The 27659-nt window shown below is 48.6% G+C and overlaps 3 protein-coding genes across 3 annotated transcripts; 2 read left to right on the top strand and 1 right to left on the bottom strand.

The window, feature by feature from the left end:
* Window positions 1-201: 201 nt before the first annotated feature.
* Window positions 202-7177, top strand: LOC117878518 (progonadoliberin-2). Its single transcript, XM_034772766.1, has 4 exons — window positions 202-893; window positions 4706-4870; window positions 5924-6007; window positions 6723-7177. The coding sequence occupies exons 2-4, from the start codon at window positions 4733-4735 to the stop codon at window positions 6759-6761; spliced, it is 261 nt and encodes an 86-aa protein (XP_034628657.1). The 5' UTR covers window positions 202-893; window positions 4706-4732; the 3' UTR covers window positions 6762-7177.
* A 4313-nt stretch (window positions 7178-11490) lies between these two features.
* On the top strand, window positions 11491-15408 carry MRPS26 (mitochondrial ribosomal protein S26). The gene is made up of 4 exons (XM_034772765.1): window positions 11491-11752; window positions 12533-12670; window positions 14106-14229; window positions 15020-15408. The coding sequence occupies exons 1-4, from the start codon at window positions 11544-11546 to the stop codon at window positions 15149-15151; spliced, it is 603 nt and encodes a 200-aa protein (XP_034628656.1). The 5' UTR covers window positions 11491-11543; the 3' UTR covers window positions 15152-15408.
* Window positions 15409-20921: 5513 nt separating this feature from the next.
* On the bottom strand, window positions 20922-26165 carry LOC117878345 (neurophysin 1). Its single transcript, XM_034772512.1, has 3 exons — window positions 26004-26165; window positions 21984-22188; window positions 20922-21114 (listed from the first exon to the last, which is right to left on the bottom strand). The coding sequence occupies exons 1-3, from the start codon at window positions 26121-26123 to the stop codon at window positions 21065-21067; spliced, it is 375 nt and encodes a 124-aa protein (XP_034628403.1). The 5' UTR covers window positions 26124-26165; the 3' UTR covers window positions 20922-21064.
* Window positions 26166-27659: the final 1494 nt, after the last annotated feature.

The following is a 27659-nucleotide window of genomic DNA, read 5'->3' on the forward strand; positions in this document are numbered from 1 at the left end:
TTGCAGCAGGTCTGACTTTGGTCTTATTAATTGTATGTTCATTCAAGCACCCCCTGCTGAATAGATCTTGCATTAGAGGACCTTATGGCAACCTTATTCGATTAGCTGCCTCCTTCACCAGTCTCTGCGTTTGCTTGGTGTACACCAACAAGTCCCAGCCACCTGCAAGGGGCCTACAGGCTAGCTCAGACAGATGCAGTATGCCAGTAAGAGCTGGAGGGGATGTAGGAATCTCGTAGCTAGCGATCAGCATGAGCCAAAATCCTGGCTCTGAGAACCTGAGTTTGGTTCTAGATGTGTAAGCTCCACCACTGACCTCTCTCTCTCTCTCTAAAGGCCCAGGCCCAAAAGCCCAGATCTGACCAACCAACTTCCGCTCTGGCCCCCCGAATTTTTGGGATGAGTCCCAATCTCATTCAGTTTGAGACAGACTCTGCTGCAGTGCTCACTAGTGGAAAGGCTTCACTCACGAGGCAGCTCGTTGCCCCAGACATCAGTAGATGCTGAAGAGCCACCATTTAAATTGGATGTCCTTTGCCACTGTTGGCAACTGCCCTGCAATACAACTCTGCTCCCATCTGCTTATGGACACAAGGAAACTTCCACTGCGGAGCGCAAGGGGTCTTTGCCAGCTAATGAGCTGGCAGGCGGGTGTTCCCAGAAGAGCCTTTCTCAATACTGTCTCATCAGAGCACCAACCCGGTGGCAAGAGGGCTTAAACCTATCCGTGCACGTCGTCGTCAGCAGAGTATGCGATGAACGTCAGCAGGCAGCCCCAATAGAGTGGGAGACCAATTACACTGAAGCACACAGGGGATGGTATAAATACTGAGAGCAAACTGTGCAGGCATCGGTGAAGTCTAAGGACATAGTGAGCAGGAGATCGGAACAGGGTGAGTACCTCAATTTCTCTCATGCTTTGCAAACCGTGTTAGTTACAAGCAAATCCGATAACAGAAGTACTTCTGGGGGCACAGTATCCTAAAAGCGTTAAATGCAAATGGACTTTATGTATGTGATTATCTTTCATAGAGTCAAATTCTGCAGACGGTGTAAATCTGGAATGGCTCCAGTGGAATTCCTCCCGCTTTCCACTGGTGAAAGTGGGGTCAGAATTTGCCTTCTAGATATGAAAACAAAACCGTAAATAGTGGCTAATCAACCCCAGCCAACCTGAGTATTTCAGCAGCAAGGTGCTGGCTTGCCTTCCTCTTGCCAGCTACAATATCTTCATCGTGTAATAGTTGATCTGACTTTCTTTTGTTAAGATGGTAATATTTTGAAATGACAGAGAACCGCACAGCAGTTGAGCACAGAGTAAATTCCCCTGCAGAACTGGGTTAGCCTGGAGATGGTATCACGCTGCTTCAGGCTGGATACATCTCACAAGTTAGTTATGCAGTTGCTTTAAAAAAAAAAACACAACAAGAGGGGAAAAAATTCTTATAATGAATATTCTTTACATCAGTGAGAGAACCCTGTAGGATCCCATCTAATCTCTATCTAGCCTGCACTCAGCCCAACTGTAGCCAAGTGCTTGTGATCTTTGATCACCAGCAGAGCCCTTGAAGAGGGCAAGTTTGCAGTGGGAGTTTTCCTATCAAAGCTTAAAATGGGTTGGGATGTCAGACTCAACTCCCCGGAGCCTCCAGGAAAAAAAAAGAGAGAATTTTGAGATGGAGTGAAGAGAATTTAGTCACTGATTATAGGCACTGTTTTATATCATGAATGAATGAAATTCCATCCTGACTTAATGACAGACCTGGCACTTGGCTGAGAATGCTTTAAATCCTGACTGAGATCACACTAAACCCTGATCGCAGAGACCTGTTCAGAAGAGTTTGTGATGCTGTGTCTGGTGGAACGGGGAAGTGCCACAAACTGGAACAAAGTGTTGCCCGGGGTGCACAGGGGGAATCAAGATTTTTGGGTTCTAGTCCCAACTCTGCCACTGACTTGCTGTGTGGTTTTGGGAAAGTCACTTAACATTTCAATATTTCCATGTTTAAAAGGAGCATAATAATCTTCTCAAGGTGTTAGGGGATTGGATTGATATTTAGAAAGCACTTCAAGGCCCTCTGTGCTAGAGAAGCACAAAGCCTTGGTATATGGTTGTCACTGCAGTTTCTTTAGGTTGTAAAATGAAGAGGGCAAAATTAGACGCTTCTTTCCCAGATTTAGGATATCGATGAAATCACAAACACTGCTCACATTGTGCTCAGTGGCTTGAGAATACAGTAGAACCTCAGTTATGAACACCTCGGGAATGGAGGTCGTTTGTTACTCTGAAATGTTTGTAACTCTGAACAAAACATTATGGTTGTTCTTTCAAAAGTTTACAACCGAACATTGACTTAATACAGCTTTGCAACTTTACTACGCAGAAGAAAAACGCTGCTTTCATTTTATTTTTTCAATAGTTTGCGTTTTACACAGTACTGTGCAGTATTTGCTTTTTTGTTTGTTTCCATTTCTGCAGCTGCTTGATTGTGTACATCTGATTCCAAATGAGGTGTGTGATTGACTGGTCAGTTCATAACTCTGGTGTTTGTAATCTGAGGTTCTGCTGTACCATTGACCAGTATGTGAGCGGGGATGATGGATTGGCTCTTAGGTTAGCTCCAACTAACAAATGCTGCCGACAATGGGATGGCACCAGAGTCAGTTGCAAACTGTTCTAACACAGGGAGCAAAGCTGACCGCAGGGCTTGGCCGTACAGGTTCAATGGAGCACGTTCAGAGCTTTTTGCTTTGCCCTGCTCTCTCAAACCTGCACCACAGAACCCTGGGGAAAGACCTCTTGGATCAGCAACTCCTCCCTTTCCCCAGCCAGTGCAAACGTCCCAACACTATGGGCCCAAACCTGCTCTGTTACACGAGTGTAAACCCAGAGTAATGCCACTGGAGTGTCAGAGGTGCTGGGATAAATCCAGATGAGCCCCATTTTGCTTTGCACTGGTGTAAGTTTTAGTGCAGTTATCAGTCCCTTCCAGGACTGCTTAGTTGAAGGCAGGACCTAGGGAGACCCAATGAGGTGACATCCAGGAGAAGGCAGCACAGGCTGGGAGTGCCATCAGATTAAGAGAGTCTCAGACCAGAATGGACCATTGTGATCATCTCATCTGACTTCTTGTAGAACACAGGCCAGGGAACGTCCCCAAAATAATTCCTAGAGCAGAACTTCTAGAAAAACATCCAATCTTGACTTAACATTTGTCAGTGATGGAGAATGTTCCAAATGTTAATAACCCTCGCTGTGAAAAATGTACATCTTATTTCCAGTCTGAATTTGTCTAGCTCCAACTTCCAGCCATTGAATCATGTTATACCTTTCCCGGCTAGTCTTAAGAGCCCAGTGTCAAATATTTGTTCCCCCTGTAGGTACTTATAGACCAGGGGTGGCCAAACTGCGGCTCTTTTAGAAAGCTTCCCATTCTCTGCCTACCACACTGGGGGGAGAGCTCAGGGCTTCTGCCCTGCGGCAGGGTGGTGGGGCTAGGGGCTTCTGTCAGAGACGACTGGTGCCTGGTATGAGGGGGCACAATATAAAGGTTTGGGCCCCCCAACAGCTTGAGTCATGCCCCCAAGGCGTGCACACCCCTTATCCTTAGCGGCCCCTCCCTGCAACTCTCAGGTGTTAGCTCTGCCTGGAGAGGCAGCAGCAAACAGCTGGGAGCTGCAGGGAAAACAGCTGCTCCTGGCGGTTTGCCGCTGCCTCTCCAGTCTCCCCGCAGCTCCCAGCTTCCCGGCTCCCGAGCGGGCCCAGCAAACTCTGGGGAGGGGCACAAGACCCTACATCTCTCAGCCACACGTCGCCTCTGGCTTTTGTCTAGTGGGAAGGGGAGCATCTCAGGGCTTCCACCCTGCAGGGTGCACCTGCCGGGGCTCAGGGCTTCAGCCCTGATCCCCAAGACCCCCCTCCGCACAAGGCTGAGGCTCCGAGCCTCGGCAGGCACCCCCAGCTCTCAAACTTCTGAAGATTGCCGTATGTGGCTCGGAGGATCAGGAAGTTTGGCCACCCCTGTTATAGACTGTAATCAAGTCACCCCTTAACCTTCTCTTTATTAAGCTAAATAAATTGAACTCCTTGAGTCTATCGCTATAAGGCAGGTTTTTTAACCCTTTAATCATTCTCATGGCTCTTCTCTGAACCCTCTCCAATGTATCAACATCCTTCCTGAATGGGTGGGCACCAGAACTGGACACAGGATTCCCGCAGTAGTCGCACCAGTGCCAAATACAGAGGTAAAATAATCTCTCTACTCCTACTCGAGAGTCCCGTTTATGTATCCCAGATCACATTCGCTCTTTTGGCCAGATCTGCCTATAGGTCTTGAACTAATGCTATCCTTAGTCCCTTTAGAAGCCAAGTGTCTTTCATCTGAGGGCCACATAGCCTGTTACTGATGTTAAACAGTTGGACTTCACAACCACCCTGCCAGGCAGGTGAGTGTTATCCAAATTATACAGCTGGGGAACACAGACATACAGCAACCTGTCCAGCGGGAGAGCTGGGAAGAGAACCCAGGCTCCCTGTTCCAATCTCTTCCCACCAGGCCATGCTGCCTGTGCGCACCCTGCACTGCGTGCTAGCAAATGAGGCGCTGCCTGCCATATGGCTCTAGAAACACACACACTGTGGGACTTTTTCCTCCGCTGACTGCTCCCAGGCCATGTCCGACTTGCTCCTCCCTTCTCCTTGCAGGATCTCCCCATTCAGCCAGACAACGCCATGGCATGTCAACGACCTCTCCTGCTCTTGCTCTTTGTCATGCTAGTAGTCAGCACCCACCTGTCGAGAGCTCAGCACTGGTCCCACGGCTGGTATCCCGGAGGGAAAAGAGAACTAGATTTGTCCCAGACTCCAGAGGTGAGTTCCAGCCTTTCCCTAGGGGGAGCTTCCATATTACTTGAAAGCCCACAGTACGTTCTCAATACATCTTGTTCTGCAGCCCTAATTTAAGGACTGATCCTGGGAGGTGCTGAGCATCCACATGGGATCCAGTGGGAATTGTGGGTGCTCCGCACCTCTCAGGATCAGATCCTTAATGAAAATGCTGACATACATAGAGAGAAACCTTTCATCGCCACTTCCCAGCCCTGTGCTCACCACCCAGAGCACACGGCCTTCAGATACAGATCAGGATCTGAACCGTCCCACGGCTCAGGGTGGTTCTGATCCGCACAGCTGCGGTATCATAACAGACACAACTGGGAGAGGGCCAAAGCTGGACAGCCTTTAGTGCTTTCACATGCTAGCTTTAAGGCATGCACCATTTCCTGCAGCATGTCCGCTGCCCTTCAAGGCAGATCCATGTGGAGAAGGGTTCCATCTTGAATTCAGCCGTTTGGGGGACTTCGCGCCCTGCCCCCCCAATATGCATTGACTGAATTTTGTCACCATCCAATATCCAGACATTAGAGCGCAGCAAATTTCATGCACATTGGAAAGGCATGAAGAGGTAACAGCGAGAAATGAGCTAACGCATAGCTCTGTTAACAGAAAAATACCCTCTAGGTCCTGCACAGAGGCTACTAACTCATTTCACACCAGGACACCAACCAGCCATCGGTGGTAACGCTTCCACTTCTAGGGTTATAGGAATTGCTGTATCGGATCAGACTGGTCACTCATTCTAGTCCAACATCCTGACTCTCATAATGGCCAGTACCAGCAGCTTGAGGAAAGTACAAGACACTCTTCAGTGGACAATTATGTAATAACCAGTCCATAGCGAAAGTTTGTTGTCTGCTCATGCAGGCTTATACTCCACAGCATGAGGGTTTATATCCCTTGTTTCTTCCCCCACTAACTGTGAATATAAGTGTCTTCATGACAGAGCAGGGCTGGATTTAATTTAGGGATGAAAGACCATGTAACCACCCAATCCCGGAAATGTATTTGTTTTGTTTGTGAGTTCAGGCTTCAGAAGAAATCAAACTCTGTGATGGGGAAGAGTGTGCTTATCTGAGAAGTCCAAGGAAAACCATTGTCAACACTCTGCTGGTAAGAACAACATGCAACCTTCTCCAGTAGCTACCAGAGTGCCTCAGCATTTAGCAGAGGAGGCAAAAGTGGGGGCAGTAGTGAACAATCCGGTATTGTCAATGATTAGAAGTATTTTCTATCTCTAATGCCAAGGCTTTTAAAGACAAACAACAAACACAGCTGTCTGCCCAAAAGAACGTAAAGATCTAGCAAGATGCTGGGCATCGCCTATGAAAAGTTCAGAATCATGGCCAGGACACGTATCCGGATAGGAAGAGCTCAAGAGATAAAATGTCCAGGTTATTCAAGTTCTTACATTGCTCCTGTCACGGGGGTATCTGCATGTGGCCTCTGTTGTTTCCTTAATAGACATATAATAATAATGAATTTTTAGGGAGCACAGTCAGGCAAGAGGGGTAGGTGAGTGGTAGAAAGTTAATTGGAAGACGCAAGCCTTGAAAGGAGGGATTTGAAGGAATAATGAAAGTCGGGGAAGATAAGCCAGACATAATGGGTGGAGTGCCCACTTACAGAGAAAAACATTCAGCATTTAAAAGACTGGGAAAATTATTATTTGTACTGCAGTGGTACGTACAGGCCCCAGCTGTAGATCACAACTCCACTGTGCTAGGTGCTGAACAAATGGTCTGAGATCAATCACATGCGATTAAATGGAGAATCAGGCCCAATAAATTGTGGGATTTAAAAAAAAAATGTCTTTGTTGCCAAACAGGCTGACCTGCTGGCGAGACAACTACAGAAGAAGAAGTGAGCCTTTCCACAGACTCTTTCCGAAATGCTTGCCAGCCCCACTGGCTTTTCAGTCACTTCCTTTGCAACATGATGGTGTGTCTATAGATTCCATGTATCTGACCGTTAAAGAATTCTTATGAACATCTTGGCTGACTGCACTCGAATGCTGGGAACGTGGATAGTGCTGTAATGCTTGAGAAATGCCCCCGACCCATCACCCAGCCAGAACGAGGCCCTGTTTGGAGTTCTTTACGCACTTGTGTAACTCCACCATGTTGAATAAAATACTTTATTTTGTTACATACACAATTCCATCCACATTTATGTCCTTACCCATGTCTTAAAAAGATAAAAATAAACGAATCTCCAGCCCCATAAACCAGTTTTAAGCACGCACTGATTTTTGAACAAGAGTTGGGTCATAAGGCCTTTTATTGGTAATTCCTGGCCCTCCTTGCACTGCTTTCTGGGTAGTTCAGCCTTCTGGCTGAGTGCTGGAATATTCTGCCAAACTTGATTCACGTCCTGTGTACGGCCCTTTATTCACAGAGATACAAATATCAGGGGTACATGTAACCTTGGAAAGGTTTGGTGGTGGTAGTTTTTTTCACAAAAGGCAACATTCTCACATTCATATTAAGAAAATAAGAAAGAGCAATGGTAAGGTTCTTGGGAAGATAACAAAAGGAAACGTGATCTAGGGGTTAGAGTGCTAGGCTGGGACTTGGGAGACCCAGGTTAAAGCCCTTCCTGTGTGACCTTGGACAAGTCACTTAGTCTCTCCGTGACTCAGTTTCCTCTCTGTACAAATAATAGCACTTCCCTATTCGGGTGTTGTGAGGCTAAATACATTAGAGATTGTGAAGATACTGTGGTAATGGGGTTCATATACATACCTAAGACATCCCAAAGAGGGTATCTTTTGTCTGTTGCAGGCTACATCTGCCATGAATTGGTAGCTGTTTCTGCAGCAGTGAAGTAATGTCATTAAAGGTGCAGTGCACAGAACCAAAGTCATAATAGATGTAAGGAGCAGGTAGGTATGAATTCTTCCACCCAAAACCCAAATGTGAATAAATCCACTGTCAATCAACATGTACACAGAGCTTAAATACATACCGAGAGTTTCACTCACTGACAACTTCTCTGTTTTGCTATCTGTTCTATGTGGCAGCCAATTACACTGAAATGAATATGAATTACAGTGATCAAATATGATTTATTCTAAATCAGCTGGGCATCTCAATCTCTATACTGATTGCTTTAAGAATAAAAAACAGTTGGTAATGAAGGATTGTTTTAATTTGCTGCTCATGTGAAAAATGTGTCAATTAAAATGAGGCAAAAATTCTTGGAACTAGATTTCAACATTTCTGAGAAATAACACCCTCATATTTCCAAGCCAGTTTATATAGCACCTTGCATCCACACAGATTCCCCAAAACAACTTACAAACTTAGAGCCATATTCTTCTCTCAACTGCATCACTATAAAACCAGTGTAACTCCAGTGACTTTGAGGGGAGGGGCAAATGGTGGGGGTGTACTCTGGATTCAAGCCAGTGTAACTGAGATCAGAATTTGGCTCTTTATTAGTGGAGTGTAAACTGGGGCCTGTATTCTGCCCTGATTTATACCGTGTTCAAGTCCGCTGAAAACAACTGGCCTAATTTTCCTTTTATTGATATAAATCAGAAGTAACTCTACAGAAGGCAATGGCGTTACGCCAGTATAAAACGGGTGGAAATAGGATCAGACTTACTAATTCCAATGATCTTGCATGAGGAGGAAATCCATAGTTTTAGGAATTGCCAGACTAGATCAGACCTAGGGTCCGGCTAGTGTCCAGTATTATGTCTCTGACAGTGGCAAAACACGTGTAAGAATCGTGGAGTAGCAGATATGGGATAATCTACTTCCCACATTAGGTCTCCTAGTTAGAGCTCGGCTTAAACCCTGAATCACGAGATATAATATCCCTTCCACAATTTTTTGCATTAATTATGATAATTCCAGATATTCTTCTTCATATAAATGTCAAAACCTTTTTTGAATCTTGCTGAATTCTTGGCCACCACAAATTCCTGTGGCAATGAGTTCCACAGCCTAAACACACATTATGTGCAAAAGTATTTCCTTTTATCAACAATGAATTGCCCTCCTCTCAGTGACTGTCCCCTTGTTCTTGCATTAAAAGAACTCAGGGAGGACAGAAGCTCCTGAGCTGTACTCATTATAGTATTCAATATTTAATATACTGTTATCATGTTCATTGCCTTTCTATGGTAACAATCCCAGTCTTTTCAATCTCACTTCACAGGAGTTTTTTTAGGCTCTTTGATAATTTTCATCACTGAACACCATTTAATTTGTCTCTTCTCTGAACCCCTTCCATTTCTGCAATCTTTTCTGAGATGGGGTAATCAGTACTGCAGGCCGCCTCCAGAGAAGGCTGTATGAATGATTTATATAACGACATTATAATATTCTCTGTATTGTATAAAGGTTCTTATGCCATCCTCATAACTGTAGTATCTGAGCACCTTCAGCAGTCTAAGTTATGTGACTACCCCTCTGTCACATGTGGTTTGTTCTTTCTCTCCTCCGCTCCCCAGGGAGTGATGTGTGTTAGCACTGGAGTGTTTTGGTTTGGTAGGGTTTTCTGTGTTTATTTGGCCAATAGGAGCTATGGAGCCAGCACTCAGGGCGTCGCCTGTGGACGGGACAGGCTGCAGAGCCCCCCTGGCTGCCCCTCAATCTAGGAGCCAGAGGGACATGCTGGCCGCTTCCCAGGAGCCACGCGGAGCTAGGCATGGAGACTGCCTGCCCCACTGGCACTGCGGCCAACTGGACTTTTAGCAGCCCAGTCAGCTGTGCTGACTGGAGCCGCCAGCGTCCCTTTTCAAGCAGGTGTTCTACTCGAAAACCAGACGCCTGACAACCCTATTCATCTCCTGCACAGAGACACTTTATCCTGCTTGCAGAGTGCGCTGGTGTGTCAGAGGTGCAGTGCTGCCAACCACTGGGCTTTAAGCTCTTTTTGTACCCGGGGCCTGAACCCAAGCCCTGGAGCACCTAGACCAGGAGTTCTCAACCTATTTATCATTGTGGGCTGCATATATAGCGCTCTATGTGCTATGTGGGACGCATCCACACAATATATATATACTTACCTGTACATCTACAAAAATAATACGGTTTAGTATTATGACAGCAATATGATTAAAATCGACGTCGTACCTTTCATTTCATTTCAAATGTCTACAAAGAGCATTTTAAATTAGCAAAATAAGTATTAAAATTAATTCATTTACTGTAGTGGTGGCATAGCAACGTGTATTGCCACCTTCAGTTCCCCGTTGCTGCCAACAGCAACATGGCTGAGTGCCCGGCGAGCATGGCTGTGGAGCGTGCCTGCAAAGATGGGGAGCTCTGCCCAGTGTGGGGTGCCCCCTCACCCAGAGACTGTCCCCCATGCACCCAGCGCTTCCACTCAGGGACTGCCCTCCAGCTCCTCCCCAGACAGGGACTGTCCCGCCAGCATCCAGACCTCACAACAGTGGGCTGGCACAGGTGCCTGCCCTGCAGATACAGGATGCCCTGTCTAGGGCAGAAGAGGCTGTCCAGGGGAGAACGGCCCCTCTAGGAACTGCCCCCTAGCACCTCCCAGCAACTGCCCCCAACACCCAGTCCCTACAAGGACAGGCCCCTCCCCCCCCCAGCACTCAATCCTCCCATCCAGGGACTGTGCCCCAGTATCTAGCCCCCCACACAGGGACTGCCACCAGTTCTTCCCACCTAGAGTCTGTCCCCAATGCACAGGCTGCACCCCGTAGCCCTAGCTCCCTGAACCCACCTCCCCATGCCCGCTGGTCTCCTACTGTGACTGCAGGTAGCTCTGCCTTGCAGATTGCCTGTCGCTGCCGTCCTAGTGCCAGGGAGCCTGCTCTAGCCAGGGTCACTGGACCCATGATCCTGTAGGGAAGGGGGGCGCTGAGCACCCTGGCCTCCTGCCGATGCTGCTGGGCCTGATCCTGGCAGAGGAGCTGATGCTGGTGGGCCTAATCCTGCATCACCCCATTTTTGTACAAACACAAACCATGCTGGCTCTGCGCCCAGGACAGGTGCCCCTCCTGCCCTAGTTACGGCCCTGAGGATGTCACATGGGCCGCAGCTGTGCTGTTTGGGCCACCAGTGGCCTGCGGGCCGAGACCCACTGACCTAGACGATTAGGCCCAAGCCCGTGAGCGGGGCTGGCTATTCCGGGGGGAGCCAGGGTAGGGCGGAGGCCAGGCCTGGTGTGCTTGTGGCAGCGGGTGTGGCTGAGGCGATGCACTGCAGCATCCCGCCCCGTGTTGGGCACCGGTCCCATCCTTTGCCGCTCTTGCCGGCCTCGCTTTTCCCACCGCCATTTTGTGTGGCTCCTTGAGCTGCTTCTCTCTGAGGAGCAACGGTCACCTGTCCTGAGCAGTGGGGCAGCCCCGGGGGGCGGCAGGAGCCTGGCCCTATGTGAGGGGCTGGGCCGGGCCAGGGGCGGTGGGGCAGCCCCGGGGGGTGGCAGGAGCCCGGCCCAGAGCCGAGGAGAAGTAGGCGGGAACAGAGGCTGAGGAGACAGAGATCAGGGGGCGGGGCTTGGCCCCGCAGCCCCGCCCACCAGTTGCTGACCCGGAAAGAACTACATTTCCCAGCATGCTCCTGCCCCCCCCTCAGGCCCGGAGCCGGCGGTGTCCGCGTCCTGCATCCGCTTCCGGGTGAGGGGTCAGGTCCATGGCGGCGCCCAGCCGGAGGTCGGTGGCGCCGCCATGCTGCTCGCGCTGAGCCGCTGCTGGGCCCCGCTGAGCCGCCGGCCGCTGCCGCTGCTGGTGCCGGCCCGGGGCCGCAAGTCCCGCCACGACCCGCCCGCCAAGTCCAAGGCCGGGTGGCTGAAGGAGCCGCCGCCCGTGGAGCCGGCCGAGCTGCTGGTGGTGAGCGAGCGCTACCGGCAGTACCGGCTCGTGCTGCAGGCGCTCAGGTCTGTGCGGGGCCGGGGTGTGCGCGGGGCACGGGGCGGGGGGGGTCTTTCCCCAGGCCCCTGCCTGGAGCCGGGGAGCCCGAGGGGCCAGAGCCCAGCCTCGTGCGTCCCCCTGCACTAGGGTGACCAGAGGTCCTGGTTTTATCGGGACAGTCCTGATATTTGGGGCTTTTTCTTATATAGGTGCCTATTCCCCTCCCCCCCCTCCACACACACCGCTCCTGTTCTGATTTTTCACACTTGTTGTCTGGTCACTCTTCCTGCACGGGGCTGGGGAGCCCGGGTGGTCTCTTAACATGCCCGTGCTTCCCTGGGCGTGTGCGCAGGGAGCAATGACCAGGGTGCGTGCGTGTGTTCATTCATCGCTCCCCAGAACGACTACTTCGGGTCCTGGAGAGGAGTCGAGATGTAGGATAGGGTTGGGTGTGATGACTTCTATTGTAGAAACCAGTGGGCGGGCACGTGTACGGGTAGGCTGCCTTGCTGAAAGGACCCTTGTAAACCTTAGCAGGAGTGTGGGGGGTGGGGGAAGCCTTATAAATGTTCAGAATTCTGGGTTTTAAAGAACCCCCCCTCCCCCAAACATTTGGAAAGGGAAATGGCGCTGTCAGGTGACTGTCTGGAAGTCGTCAATTCAAGCTTTCTAGTGGTGTCGGCCCAGTGGCTGGTGAAAGACTTACTTTAGAATCCATCTCCCAGGACAGAAGTATTGGTAATCCCGTGAAAAGCAATGTTGATGTGACTGTGCCGTGCTTAAGGCCTTTCTCTCATCACTCCCAGGATGGAGTTCAAGCAAGAGGTGATGCGGAAGCACCGTGAGGAGCGCCTTGATAAAGAGAGTGGGGCGGAGGCGATGGAGGAGCACCTGAAGCTGATGGCATGGAACAGCGCTGAGAACGAGCGGCTGCGGAAAAAGAGGTAAGTAGTGGCCCTTAGGTCTGCTGCAGGAAGGGCTTGGAGTGCTACTTCAGTGCAATGAAACCATGTGAGGTGCCAGAGCTACGCAGGGAGGCTGTGATCCACCCCAAAAGGGTCTTAGGAGCCTTCTCTCGTCTGTGATTTAGAGACCACGTGGATTCATAGATTCTTAGATGTTGGTCCCTTCTGGCCTTGGAGTGTTATCATCTAGTCTGACCTCCTGTATAACACAGGCCATAGAACTTCCCCAAAATAACTCCTACAGCAGATCTTTTAGAAAAATATCCATCGTGATTTAAAAATTGTCTATGATGGCGATTGTCCACCACAATCCTTGGTTAAAAGAACAGGAGTACTTGTGGCACCTTAGAGACCACAAGTACTCCTGTTCTTTTTGCGGATACAGACTAACACGGCTGCTACTCTGAAACCAATCCTTGGTTAGTTGTTCCAATGGTTAATTACTCTTACAGTGAAAAATGTGTGCCTTATTTCCAGTCTGAATTTGTCTAGCTTCAACTTCCAGCCATTGGATCATGTAAAAACTTTTCTCTGCTAGACTGAAGTGCCCTTTATTAAATATTTGTTCCCCATGTACATACTTATAGTTGGTTTAAAAAAAAAAAAAAAAAAAATCACAAGCTTGCTAAACTGATTGTTTCTTGAAAAGATGACTTCTGAGGTAGGCTAATGGCTTCTGGAGCCTTCTACCTCTAGCTTCAATCCAGCCCAGTTCACCGTATTACTATCTGCTGGCAGTTCAGCCCTGTGTACAAAATGTCAGAACACTTGCTAGCCAGACAAATATCCCTCTTGCAACACCAGCACAGCTGGCAAGAAATGGCTCCTTGAATGGCTGGATCATAGAGACTGAACTGTATCCTCCCCTCTTTTATTATGGAAGGGATTATGATTACATTTGAGGACACTTTTAAATAGGAGCTCGAAACCTTTATTTTGTAGTAATCTCATTGAAATGGCAAAAACCAAACCACAGATTATAAACTCTCGGCATGAGCTGAATTTTTCATGGTGGCTTGATGAAAAAAGAATTGATACAGAGAATACGAAGGTAAAAATCACCCCTTTTAGTGCCCCCCCCCCCTCCCTTCACTGAATTCTCTCTTCTTTTGTACCCCTATTGCATTAGTTATATTAGGTATGTATGAGGGGAATTTTCATTGTTGTTGCCCAAGCTATCCCCGTTCTGTGAATAGCTAGGACTTCAGGCCCCATATCTGTAACGCTGAACTTTTCACCACCCCATCACCTTCTGCTAGGCCTGCTAGCACCTTGCTTCACCATCCTCATCCCATGGGAGAGTGGCAGGTTTCACCTGAACATTAAACACTCCCTGCGAGACTGCTGTGCTGTGTTTCCCGCTGTCCTGAGGAGGGCTCACCAATATCCCATTTCTCTTGTGATCATGTGATAGGGAGGAGCGACTCAGAAGAGAGGAGGAAGAATTGCAGGACCGTAAGTTACAAGGAGCCCTCAACCGTGCCAAGTTAATGGAGGATTTTCTTAAGCAGAAGGAGAGAGAGGTCCTACAGTTGCAGGTATGGAAGGCTTGGGTTTGAGGGCAGTGATCACTGTGTTAGCTGACTTTGTGAACCCGTCAAATTGTAACCTGCTGCCACCCACTGTTCGGTTTGGTACCCATGGGTTGGGAGTTCTGTGGAGGCACCAGGCTCACACCCTGGAGAGGGGAGAAGGGGCTTACGTTGCTCTGTGGCAAACTCCTGCCTTCCCAGCTGCCTCAAGGAGCAGGCTTGATGATCTTGGAGTGCAATAAGTATGTCCTGCCTGAGACCTTTGAAAGTGGGTTGGGGAATAAATTTGGATGGGAGATGGGGATCTACGTGTTTCCAGGGTTTCCTCAATAAGAATATTACAGTGCCAAGCTCTCCTTTGCTTCTGATGAGTCCTGAGCCCCTCTTAAGGTGTAATGAGAATCTTTGTTGCGGTCTCCTCATTGTCTTCCTGAATGAGGGTTGAGAACCTCAGAGCTGCTGGAAGAGTCACTCCAGGCCCCATAAACACAAGTTACGGGAGCAGCTGCCCTGTGGGGTAGTAACTGTGCATGCTCCATTGGGTTTGAATTGAGATTGGAGTTTGGGTGAGAAGCTAAAGGAAAATTTCTGGGGGTGCTCATCCCTCTCCAGTTCATGCCTGTTTCATCAGCTCCCGCCCCGGCTTCAGATCAAGGCAAATCTGATCTGAAAGGGAGCCCCGACCCCTCTGCCCTGAAACATGATCTCATTCCGTGATCTGTGTCTAATCACCTGCCTCGGTGGGCACAAATGCTGCACGCACTGAGAGTTGGCTTCCACCTTTCATTGATTTTAGGAGGAAGCCAGAAATTTCATCACCCCTGAAAACCTGGACGAGCGAATCGAAGAGTGCCTGGATAACCCTCGCAACTACAACTTCGCTATCGATAAAGAAGGGTGCATCGTTAAGCGGAGTGTGCCATCCTAGAGGCTCTCTCTTGATTGGGACAATTTGGATGGGAGACTTTCCTATGGCTTCCATCCAGATGCGGAGCTCAGGGCAGGAGCATGAGGAAAGGAGCATCATGCATACAAGTCGACCGTGGAATTTCATTTTGACAGACAGCCCTTTGGTGCCAGTCACAGTTCCTGCCTTGAAAGGTTGTCACCTGCTTCATAACTCATGTCCCTTTGCTTTGGGGCAAATTGCTGTTGTCTCTGAAATAAAGGAACTTGTTTTGTACAGCGCTGTAGTTCTTAATTTCTTAGGCACTGTAGTTCAGAAGTATTAGTTGAATATATCTATCTATGAGCTTATATAGTTTCCATCACTGCAGTATCTGAGTGCCCAGTCAAGCCTCTGTCAGTTCAAGATTATTCCCTGCAAAATATTCCAAGGATTGATGCTGTGGTAGCTTTTTTCCATCACTGGACGCTTAGTCATGGGACTTCTATCACTTTCCTAATCTGTTTTCTAAATGTTCCAACCTAATTTCCTTCTTTGACAGGGTTACTGACCTAATGGATGTGGGGAAGCTGTAGGTGTGATACCTCTTGATTTTAGTCAGGCTGTTGAGATAGTCCCATGTGACATTCTCATAAGCAACATAGGGAAATGTGGTGTTGATGAAATTTGCTTATGATGTGGTTGCATAACTGATTGAAAGACTTACTCAAAGAGCAGATATCAATGGTTACCTAGTGCGGTCTTGCAGGAGTCTGTCTTGGGTCCGGCACCATTCAGTATTTTCATTCATGAATTCAATAATAGAGTTGAGAGAATGCTTATAAAATTTGTGGATGCTGCCAAGTTTGAGGGTTGCAAGCACTTTGAAGGACAGGATCAGAATTCAAAAGGACCTTGATATATGGGAGAATTGGTCTGAAATCAACAAGATGAAATTCAGCAAAGACAAGTGCAGAGTATGGCACTTGAAGGAAAAATCAAATGCACAACTACAAAATGGAGAATAACAATAGGTGATAGTTCTACGGAAAAGGATATGGAGGGGTTATAGTAGACCACAAAATGAATGAGAGTCAACAATGTGATGCAGTTGCAAAAAAGGCTAATATAATTCTGGAGTGTCTTAGGGCTGGTCTACACTGGGGCGGGGATCGATCTAAGATATGCAACTTCAGCTACGCGAATAGCGTAGCTGAAGTTGAAGTATCTAAGATTGAATTACCTGGGGTCCACACGGCGCGGGATCGATAGTCGTGGCTCCCCCGTCGACTGCGCTACCTCTGCTTGCTCTGGTGGAGTTCCGGAGTCGACGGTGAGCATGTTCAGGGATCGATATATCGCGTCTTAACGAGATGCGATATATCGATCCCAGATAAATCGATTGCTACCCGCCGATATGGCGGGTAGTGAAGACATACCCTATATAGGAATTTTACATGTAACACACGGGAAGTAATTATCCTGATCTGTGTGGTACTGGTGAGGCCATAGCTGGAGTACTGTGTTCAGTTTTGGGTACCACACCTCAAGAAAGATGTGGACAAACTGGAGCGAGAAGACTGAGTGGGACCTGAAAAGTCTTCAGATATGTTAAGGGCAGTTATAAAGAGGATGGTGGTCTATTTTTCTCCATGTCCGCTGAAAACAGGACAAGAAATAATGTCCCTTCTACGGCAAAGGAGATTTAGGTTAGATATTAGGAAAAACTTTCTAACTGAGGATAGTTAAGTACTGGAACAGTCTTCCACAGGAGGTTGTGGAATCCCCATTGGAGATTTTTAAGACGAGGCTGGACAAACACCTGGCAGGGATGGTCTAGGTTTACTTGGTCCTGCCTCGGCACAGGGGGCGGACTAGATGAGCTCTTTATGACCCTTCCAGTGCTACATTTCCATAATTCCTTGGGGGAAACTGCCTTGTAGCCAAACGATCTTGCTGTCTGGAGATCTGTTACTGATTTACAGCGTAAATTCTTTTTGGTTAATTTCTTTCTATACTCATAGTGCTACTTCCTCTGATTACCTCTTAACTAACCCTCCTCTTAGACAAAAAATCTTTATTAAACTCTAAGGTTGAGAGCACTTATCTGCAAATTAAGGTTGGGGAAAAAAATCTTTACAAGAAGTTCGTAGTATTAAAAATGTGAGGAAAAAAGATTAAAAACCAGGGTAATTCAGAGTTAAGGTCATTTCTTTTCAAAGAAATCCACATGTTTGAAACTATGGAAGCACACAGTTGAGACATACAAGCCCTCTTAACTGTGCCCTTGTAATGAGATTGAACTTGATGTTTTCACTGAGTTCACCACTTGTTCTCACCCTAGATCCTTCTCATATTTGCTTTCCCGACAGCCGTCTTCTAGATTCTGTGGATTGTTTCCACGAGGTGGCCTTAGGATTTGTATGTACTGAATCCTGCTTTGCTCACATTTCTAATCCCTGCTGGCTATGTCATGATTTGGTTTAGTTCTCATATGGATTTGTCCTTCTGGTTTTGGTGTCACTGGCAAACCTGATCATGGCTGAATTTGCTTGCTTGCTTCAGGGAAATACGTTTGTCTGTGAGGCGCACAGAGGACATCACTGGTGGTCTCTAAATCCTTTAGGTCATGGATTCTCTGTGGGGGTTCATGAGCACATATAATCAGAATATCAGGGTTGGAAGGGACCTCAGGAGGTCATCTAGTCCAACCCCCTGCTCAAAGCAGGACCAATCCCCAGACAGATTTTTGCCCCAAATCCCTAAATGGCCCCCTCAAGGATTGAACTCACAACCCTGGGTTTAGCAGGCCAATGCTCAAACCACTGAGCTATCCTTCCTGCCCCATCCCATGGGACCACTCTATCCCATGTTAAATGGGACAAAGTCCTGACTGGATGAGGGAAGGATCTCTGAGGTCCCAGTATGGAAAAGGCTGGGAACCCTACTCTAGATCATTAATGATACTTATGAGTCTCTTTACTACCCCCTGTAGCACTCCATGTGGCTTGCTCCTCATCAAGTGTTTGGACTCTGCCATTCACTACTCTGTTTTTCCTGTTCATTGATAGATTCTTAATCTGGAGGTTTTATTGAGCTGGCATTTCTCCCAAACATTCATGGTCTTATTATTATTGGGGCACTCCATCCCCCACCTGCCATGAAGTCCCTAATCAAAACCCTTCCTTTTAAATTGCATGGTAGAACCTTTCTATACAACATGAATGACTGGGAAGATGGAGATTTCAATCAGTATTTGACAAATATAGTGGAAGTATTTAATTTTAATGCATTTTGTTTAGGTTTTAATATAGTAACATTTTAATATTACATTATTTAATCTGTATGTCGAATAGATTGGCTAATATAAAAGTCAAGACAAAACGTTTTGACGCTATCAAAGCAAAAGTTCGGGAATTCGTTTTGCAGAAATTTGTGGCTCTCTGTTCCGAATTGAAATGAAGTTTTTTTTTAAATGTTGGAGCTTCTTGCAGAATGGAGATTCTGGTTTCTGACCTGTTCTAGCGTTTGTTGTGACAGTTACTGAGTGAGTTGTTCAGAGAGCTGTGAATGACCAAGGTTCTGTTCTGATTGAAGGGACCTCCTTTGGGCTTCCAATATTCTGCCTTATTTAAACTCTTCTGTCCCCCCATTGGCATCTTTTAACACGGGACAGAGTTCAAAAAAGAACTAGCCCAGGGGTTCTCAAACGTCATGGCACCACGACCCCCTTCTGACGACAAAAATTACTACACGGCCCCAGGAGGGGGACCGAAGCCTGAGTTCGTCTGATTCTCACTGCCCTGGGCGGGAAGAGGTCAAAGCTGAAGCCCCAGGGCTTCATACCCAGCCAGGGGGCCTGTAACCTGAGCCCCGCCACCCAGGGCTGAATACCTCAGGCTTCGGCCCAGGGCTCGGGCTTCAGCCTCGAACCCAAGCAAGTCTAAGCCAGCCCTGACGACCCCATTAAAAGGGGGTCGCAACCCACTTTGGGGTCCTGCCCCATAGTTTGAGAACTGCTGAACTAGATAAATTCCTGGAGGATAGGTCCATCAATGGCCAGGATGGGCAGGGATGGTGTCCCTAGCCTCTGTTTGCCAGGAGCTGGGAATCGGCAATGGCCTGGGTCACTGGATGATTACCTGTTCTCTTCATTCCCTCTGGGGCACCTGGCATTGGCCACTGTTGGAAGACAGGATACTGGGCCAGATGGACCTTTGATCCGACCTGCTATGGCTGTTCTTGTGTTCATATTATCTAGTGAACTATCCACCCAGCAGGTTAAAAAGAGACTTTGCTTTTCAGTGCATATGCTGCCATTAGGTGCTTAGAAATCCTTCGTAGTTATATTTCCTCTGATTACCCTTTAACAGCAGCACAACATGGTCCTCTTTTTCTCTGCTCTCTTTTCTAGCATTACCTCCTCAATCCCACATCCATCCTTTTGGGATAGCACCTAGAGCATCTGGGTGGCAGGGCCATTGCTCTGATCATACACCATTCCCCACGCTCTTAATTCCTAGTATGGCTTTCCAGAGCCTCGGCATGCATTGACCCTGTTTTTTCAGAGAACCTCCCTTGGGTGCTGGATAAAACTGTGACCCAGGGACCTCTTGATGCCAACTGGCAGAGGGCAAAGGAGGTGCCTACAGACTGTCGGGGATCCCCTGGGCCAGGTATATACATGTTAGTACACCAAAGGGTACGTAAGGTGGCTATCGAAAGCCAGCAGCCCACTAGTCATTGTAATCATTGCAAAATGTACATATGGATAATATTTAAGGAGTTATGTATCTATACTAACAATTATGTTCTTAAAGGCTAGGAGTTAAGACAGGTCCCCAGGCAGGAGGTGCTTACCACTCTCGCTCTGGTCCTGTGGGTATTGTATGCTTTGTAATGGGTGCCTGGTTGCACACTGAACCAAATGCTAATCAAGAGATTGCACAGTCAAGAAGAAAGGTATACATGAACAAACAACCAGCAGGGGGCATCCTCCAGTTTACAAGTGGAGGCTTGTGGGGATCTCACCGGGGGTGCCAAGATGCACCCTGGATCCTTTCACTGAGGAGGCAAGCTGACACCATGTTACTTCTCATGAAAGAGAGATCCCAGGCAGGGCTGGCTGGTGAGTAATACTGCATTAGGCCGGAGATTATCTTGTTACTTAAGTCTAGGGTCTAAAATGCATGTTGGCATTTTATTTGAAATGTAGCCATTTGTTTCCAGTGCTGCTTCGTGCTATTGCTCGAATCTCTGCACTTGCTAACTACACTTTTGCTTGTTTTCTCTAAACATATCTCAGCGCTGTGTGTGCAGCGAAGCAGTGATCTGAGGTAGATCAGGGGTGTAGAGCTGCTTTGGGAGCAGTGGCTCTGAACTCAGCAAGTGTCCAGTGACCATGGGCTGGATACCCCACGGATACGCTCAGAGGGCTTGAGGGGTGGCGTGTTGCCGTAGGGCCTATGTAGGCCTGGACGGGAGTGTTTGTGTTGTCAGAGATGTCAGGGAGCTGACCCCAGGCAGGCACAGACAAAGCTCCCTCATGCTAAGGGCAGGTGGTAGCGAGGTGCCTCCCAATCCTGGGGACTGCTGGAAAGCATCACAAAAATCCCCATCCTGGTCCTTAACTGTCTGCTTAGGTAAATCACCTACATTCCTCTCCTCCCTCATCCAGGCTGTACCAAGAAGCAGCGTCTCCTGTCCAGAGGGGGGATGTGATTCCCAGCTAGGCAGACAGCAAAGCTGTTGAGTTTGTTACAAAGCCAAAGGGGAAAAAAGTAAATAGCAGGATATTTTGGTACAAGTTTTATTTCTAGCTGGGGATGTCATTTGAATGACGGCCGAGGCGCAGCGCGGCCAGGATTAATGCATCCTGTTGGACTGGCTTTTGGTCTTGCACAGCCTCGTAGATGGTAAATCCTGTGACTTCATCCCTCCTGTGTAGCGGGTGGTCTAGGAAAACAGCGATTCTTGGTCACAGGCCGAGTCCACCATGCAGCCCTCTGAAGAGAAACAAACGCACATAAAAGGAAACGGCGCATGAACTCGGCCACTGGAGTTACGTATAGCTCTGCTAGATAACACCGGGGCCAGATCCTCAGCTGATGTAAATGCCTACAGCTCCATGGAAGACAATGGTACTATACCAAGATACACACCTGAGGATCTGGCCTAGGATGTGTGGGTGGTGCCTTTCCTGCCAAGGGAGAGGTATTCTAAACTATTCCTGCTGGGTGAATTTCACCTCTCTGCATGGGGTTTGGCCTGATGTGATACTGCTGCCAACTTTGCCTGCGGCAATGAAGGCAATGCCCAGGCCAATTGAGACTTCTCTCCTCTGGGAAAGGAGGAAACTGCTGGACTGCCACCAATATTAACTTCCCCACTTCTTCTCTGTCCACAAATACTAGGGCCTGAGCAGTAGATAATGGCCCATGGCCTTTGCAGAACTCTTGCCACTTGTGCATGCACCAGCACTGAAGTCACGGTGCCACTGCGCGCCGTCCAAAGATGTCCAAGTGCTTCCAAACATCAGTGAATGTAGCTCTGAGGCTGAAAGTATAATTATCCCTACGTTACTGATGAGGAAATGGAGGCACAAAGTGGTTAAGCAACTGGTCCAGAGTCCCTCAGCGAGTCTGTAGCGGAGACAGGGGTCAAGCTCATATCTACTAAGCCCCTCCTCTACCCTCCCCATCCTGTCTCTTAATCACAAGGCCCGTCTTCCCCATGTTAAAAGTGCATGAGAGCATTGAGAATAGACATGAAGTGTTACTTTTAACAGCCCTAAATTGCAGGGTTGGGTGGGAGGGATTGTGCTCGTTCATATGGAGCTATGGTTAAAGTCGAAGCGAAGCAAGTGCTCTCTCACCGTTGTTACAGCAGATCCCGGGGGCTGCGCAGGTCCCACCGTTGGGCCCGCATGGCTTCCTGCCAGACTCGCAGGGTGTCGGCAGGTAATTCTCCTCCTGACATCGCAGGGTTTCTGAGGTACCGAAGTAGCATCCCATCTCCGCTCCACAGCAGATGCTAGGGCCAAAGCAGTGGCCTTTGTTCCTAGGTCCACAGGGGATGCACTGGTGGGAGAGAGAAACCCAAAGGCTGGTTAACGGGGAAAACAGCATCCCTTGTTGCTTGGGTCCTGATTCAAAGCCCGTTAGAAAGACTGCCACTGCGCTCAGTGCATAGATGGTGTCTTTCTGCCATCATGTGCTAGTATCTAAGGAGCCCCTGTCTGCTCAGCTCAGGCCTAGCGCTTCAGTTCTAGTTTTTCAACTGGTATTAGAAACCTGACTAGGAAGCGAAATGTTCTCCTGGGATTGCTCTGTGGAACTGGATGGGGTGGGGAATGATACGTGCTCTGGAGGGGTCATAACCCTAGCCACGCTAGCCTGGGCTCACATCCCCAGAAAGTGAAACTGACAAGAAAATAACGATCAGCACCCCAAACTGACATTGACCAGTGGGGCTGTCACGATTCTAGCGCGGTGGTATGAGTGCATGAGAGAGTGGGGGAGGGAGAAGCAAACACAAGCTGGGAATGGGAGGGATAAAGGATAATTTTGTTTTGTGATTGTTAAATAATTGATGGGGTTAGTTGCCAGCGCAGGGAGGGAATTGTTTGGAAATGTTATGAATTAGACAGTGCCCCTTTAATAAACAGGTGAAACCATCCTGAACAAATTGGGCTGAACTAATCCAGGGTGTAACTCCACTGACCACAGTAGCGTTTGATACGTTGCCTGTGACTCCTATTAAGAGAACTCCACTACGCTTGCTGGGCTGGGTCTCCTAGTGTATTCTGCTGTGTATTTCTTTTATTAAGCACAAGGTTTCGTTGTGCTAACAGCTTTCCCGGGCTCCGGCTAGATCATGCTGTTTATGTGAAAGTCCCCAAGTTTTGCCTGAAGATCAATGTCCCGAGGTGGGCAGTGGGGCAGCTATTGTGATGGGTTCTACAAAACACTGGTGCCTTTGTGTATCAGTTCAGGGTTAAATCCCCTGGCAGCCCTTCCCCGTGCACTTGAAAGCAGACAGATCCTATCGTTTGAATTAGCAGTTCATGGGCTAGGGAAAGGGATGCTTTGAAGAAACGGTGCAAAATGCAGGTCACATGAATGAATACAGACCTAACCCCCACCCCCAGACTTTGCTTTTACTTGGGCCGTCCCAGCCTCGTTCGTGGCTCAACAGAGAGCAGAATTTCATCCTATCATTTTAACCATTGGGTGTCTTTCTCAACTCTAACTCATAGACTCATAGACTTTAAGGTCAGAAGGGACCATTATGATCATCTAGTCTGACCTCCCGCATGATGCAGGCCACAAAGCCGTCCCAACCCTTTCCCTTGACTCTGCTGTTGAAGTCCCCAAATCCTGTGGTTTAGAGACTAACCAGCGCAAATGTATTCCCTCCTCACCCAAATTGTGGCCCTCTTACGCAGTGGCCGCCTGCTGTAGGGAAATATTGCTCCAGAACATTTTGCCTCCCTCAGAACCATCTGATTAAAGGGGGTTACAGGGAGTATGATTGGATTTGTTCCCTTTGCCCTCCTGCTCCCCAGTCTAGCTGATGCTGGGGATATTATCTCCTCTCATGTGTACAGGATACACATTACAGACTGACTCAGAAGATGATCAGTAAAATGTTCCTCCTAAGCACAATCGCTCTTGACAGTGTGGCATCGGTTTGGAAAGGCTGCAGGCCTTTTCTCCCCCAGTCCCCACTGTGCCTGTGGACAGGCAGCAGGAGGAACATGTAGCAGAGCACTGAAAACTCATCTCAGCTCGTGACTGCCCCTTATGTTGCCCGCACTCTTCTCCCAGAGCCAGCGCTCGGTAACTGGCCATCAGTGATTTGACTGATGCTGCTGCTGGGCCGCTGGGCTATCACAGCTGTTTCTTGGCTGGCCATTTCCCGCTGGGTGGCATTCCTGACCTGCCATGCAGACTATTTGCCTGCATCCCTGCGGTGTTTTCCTCTGTGTTTCAGCACGAGCCTATTAGCATGTGCTCTCAGCCCCCTCAAGGCACCTTGCTCCAGGCCAGTCCCACTGCCACTGCCCTAATCCAGTTTTTCTCCCCTCTGCATCTGAGTCAGGCAGCTTCTTCCAAGCCGCATAGGCACCCACAAGGGGTTGCTGAGAGCACAGGAGAGCATCTTCTCTGCTGTTAGTCTGGTGCCTGGCGTCACAGCGCCCGCTCCCCGCCGGCCCACAGTAACTGGGAGCACAACTGCAGGGAAAGTCCTGCTCAGTCATTCTGGGGGAATGGGTCATCCACAGGCCAGTCACATGTAGCACCTGTGGGGGGCTGGCACATGCTCAGTGCAGGTGGAATCTTCAGAGAATTTATCTGCCAAACTCTGACACATCTCTGGTAAGTAATTGCAGAGGCTTCTGACGTGGCCACATTTGAGTGGTTTATTCCACGGGGCTGGCAAAAGGCACATCCCTGATACCAGGGCGACCCCACTCCCAAATTTCAGGTCCCGTCTCCAAAGAATGGGGATGCTAGAGCGCCTCAACAAAACAGATTTAAGAATTTTTTTTGAAGTGGGCAAAACAATGAACGGTCCCCACATCTCATTCTTGGAAGTGGCCAAGATATTTTCGCTGAACCTTTCAGAAGAAAATTCAGGCTGATTCAGACACCCAGCTTGGTCCATTTCAAACCAAGCAGTTGAAGTTTGGCAAAGTTATAAGCAACTGAAAACACAGGCCTATGTGGGGAAGTATTGGACAACCTTCAAAATAGATGCTGCTCCCCGTCCTGCCTATAAGGCAATCTGATATAGACATCTACACTTGTAACAGTATTTACAATTCACCACCAAACTAGACTTCTGATGTCCTCAATACAGCTGGGCTTATAATTGTAGTGCAATAGTGCCTGGAGAACCTGATTGAGATGGGACCTGATTGGGCCGGGTGCTGTACACACGCACAGTAAAGCCAGAGTCTGCCCCGGAGGATTTACACTTTAAAGAGACAAGACAGCTAAAGGAAAGATTATTATCCCCAGTGTACAGATGGGGAAGTAAGGCACAGAAAGATTAAAGGACTTGACCAAGATCACACAGGGTGTCTGTAGCAGAGGTGGGGATCGAATCCAGATCTCCTGCTTCCCTCTCAGTCTCCATCCAATGCTTTAACCACAAGACTGAAAAGTCTGGCTGCTTACCACTCATCTGCAAAGGGGCTCATGTGTGTTCCATTATTTTTCAAACATACTTTCAGCGTTAGCTGCGTAGGTAATATATTGGCTGAATGAGGTCCTGACGATCACAAGATGCACTTCTCTACTGCCCAGGAGTTTGGCATACACTATAGTCTATGCTTTCCTGATTGGCTGAACACTGAACACAGAGATGGTTGGAATGGGGCATATAGGGTGACCAGATGTCCCGATTTTATAGGGACAGTCCCGATTTTTGGGTCTTTTTCCTATGTAGGCTCCTATTACCCCCCATCTCCATCCCGATTTTTCACATTTGCTGACTGGTCACCCTAGGGGCATAGGAGAAGGGAAGGAAAAGAGGGACTTGGTAATGAATATTCGTTAATGCTTGTTCAAAGCTTTACAAAATTCACACCACAGCTGTGTGAAGGGCATCGGAGAGCCACAGTCTAGCTGCTTGTGGTATTGATCAGGGTATCAAAACATACGCGTGTCTAGTTGCTCGGGTTTAGACAGCTACCATCGCAGCCGGCACAGCTCAGCCCCTTGCCAGCAATCTCCCCTGTCGCGCCCTGGACGGGATCCTTTTGGGCAGGAGGTGAGAGTTTTGGCGCAGTATCAGGGCAGCTTGGGACCGTCACGCTAACAGGCTATCAATGGGGTGTCTTTACCCAGCCCTAAACAGCCCCGACGGTAAGGAATGCATCACGTACCTTTCTGACATCCATGTCCAGGACTGAGCGCTTTCCGCCGATGGGGCAGTTCTGGATGTAACAGGCCGAGGAGAGAGCCAGGAACCACAAGACGCATATGGCGAGAGTGTTCTGAGACATGGTGGCTGCTGCTGACCCTGCTTCTCTCTCGAGTGGGCTCAGGAAAGCCCTCCAGGTTTTGTCTCCGCTCCTCCCGGGGTGCCGGTATATATAGCGCCCGCTGCAGCTACTTAGACGTGCCGCCACCATCGTCACTCATTTCCCTTAAAAAATACAAGGCATTGCTTTTCACACCAACTAGCACTGCTAATAATCCAGGGTCGAGGATGTGAGGTCAGCGAAGAAGGAATCATTTGCTCCTTGGCACTTATTCCAAACATAGCGAGACATGAGTTGACGTCTACGAGTTTCCTTTAATTGGCACAGTCAATCGGGGCCGCTGGGGGTCAGCGAGCGGAGTTGGCGAGGCCCTCACTTTCCCGTTAGGTCCCAGGATGGGGCGGTTCCTTGCTTTGCTCCTGGCAGAAGAATATTTTCGAACAGTTACATTTCCTCACGCACCTTTCAGCCCAAGAGGCACCTAAAGCGGTACACAAATATCGACAGGCAGCACTTTGTCCACCTCTGGGGTGGAACACAGCAGCTGTTTGACAGTGCCCAGCAACATCATGGGAGCGTAAATGGATACCTGTGATGAAGACTGTGGTTTTACACCTCCCCTTTAGCTGACAGCACCCCCCAACCTCGTTCAGTACCCTCAGGGGGACAGTGCCATCCCCTGAAACACCAGCGCCACTTCCCGTAGCACCTGTACGCTCCTTGGTTGGCTCCCTCTCAGCAGGTTAGCTTGAGGGTTGCCAGGATCACAGGGGTGTGGAGGACCACGAGAGATACAGCAGTTTGCTGCAATATTCCAGGCAAACCTCATTGCGTTACGTTAAATGTTACTGGGTTAAGTATCTTAGGCGTTCGTTGTAGTAAAACCACAAATGGTTATGTACTATTGTGGGATTATATGCAACAGCTCTATGCGGGGAGACTTGCCTAACATAACCCCTGGGAAGGGTTATAAACGTCAAAAGACGATTTGAAGCAATGTGTTGGACAAGAATGACCTGTTAAAGTGGGGTTTCCCGGAAGTCTCGAGGGGGCAGGGTATGCAAATGTAAACTCCTCCGCCTAGGCAAGAACCCAGCCTTTGGGATCTTCACCCTGAGGGGGGGACCTTTGGCAGCTGATCACTTGTTACATGAGGACAAGGTCAGAGGTCCAAACTGTTTAAAGGAAAGAATGAACAAGTCATGGGTGTTCTTGTGCTGAGCAAAAGGTGTCATGGCTGTGTAACCCCAGAAAAACCCTGTGAGAGGGCTGACGCTGTGAGAGCCCCTGTTGGAGTTGGGGTGATCTCTGGTAAGTGTAGTCGCGTAGGTCCTTTTATTGTTTTTAATATGTTTGCTCTTGGATGCTTTCACCTTAAGAATAAATGTGGTGGCATAAGAAAAGCTGTGTGGTGCCTTAGAATTGTTCATAGCCTCTGAAGAGAAGGCAAAGCAGGCCTGCTTAGGCAGTCTGACTTGCTGGAGCATTCACAGTGTAGCCTGGAAAAACCCTGGTCAGGAGGGAGAGAGAGAGAGAGAGAGAGGTCTCTGCCCAGGA

The sequence above is a fragment of the Trachemys scripta genome, chromosome 5, assembly GCF_013100865.1.
Source record: "Trachemys scripta elegans isolate TJP31775 chromosome 5, CAS_Tse_1.0, whole genome shotgun sequence".
Classification (NCBI taxonomy): Eukaryota; Metazoa; Chordata; order Testudines; family Emydidae; genus Trachemys; species Trachemys scripta.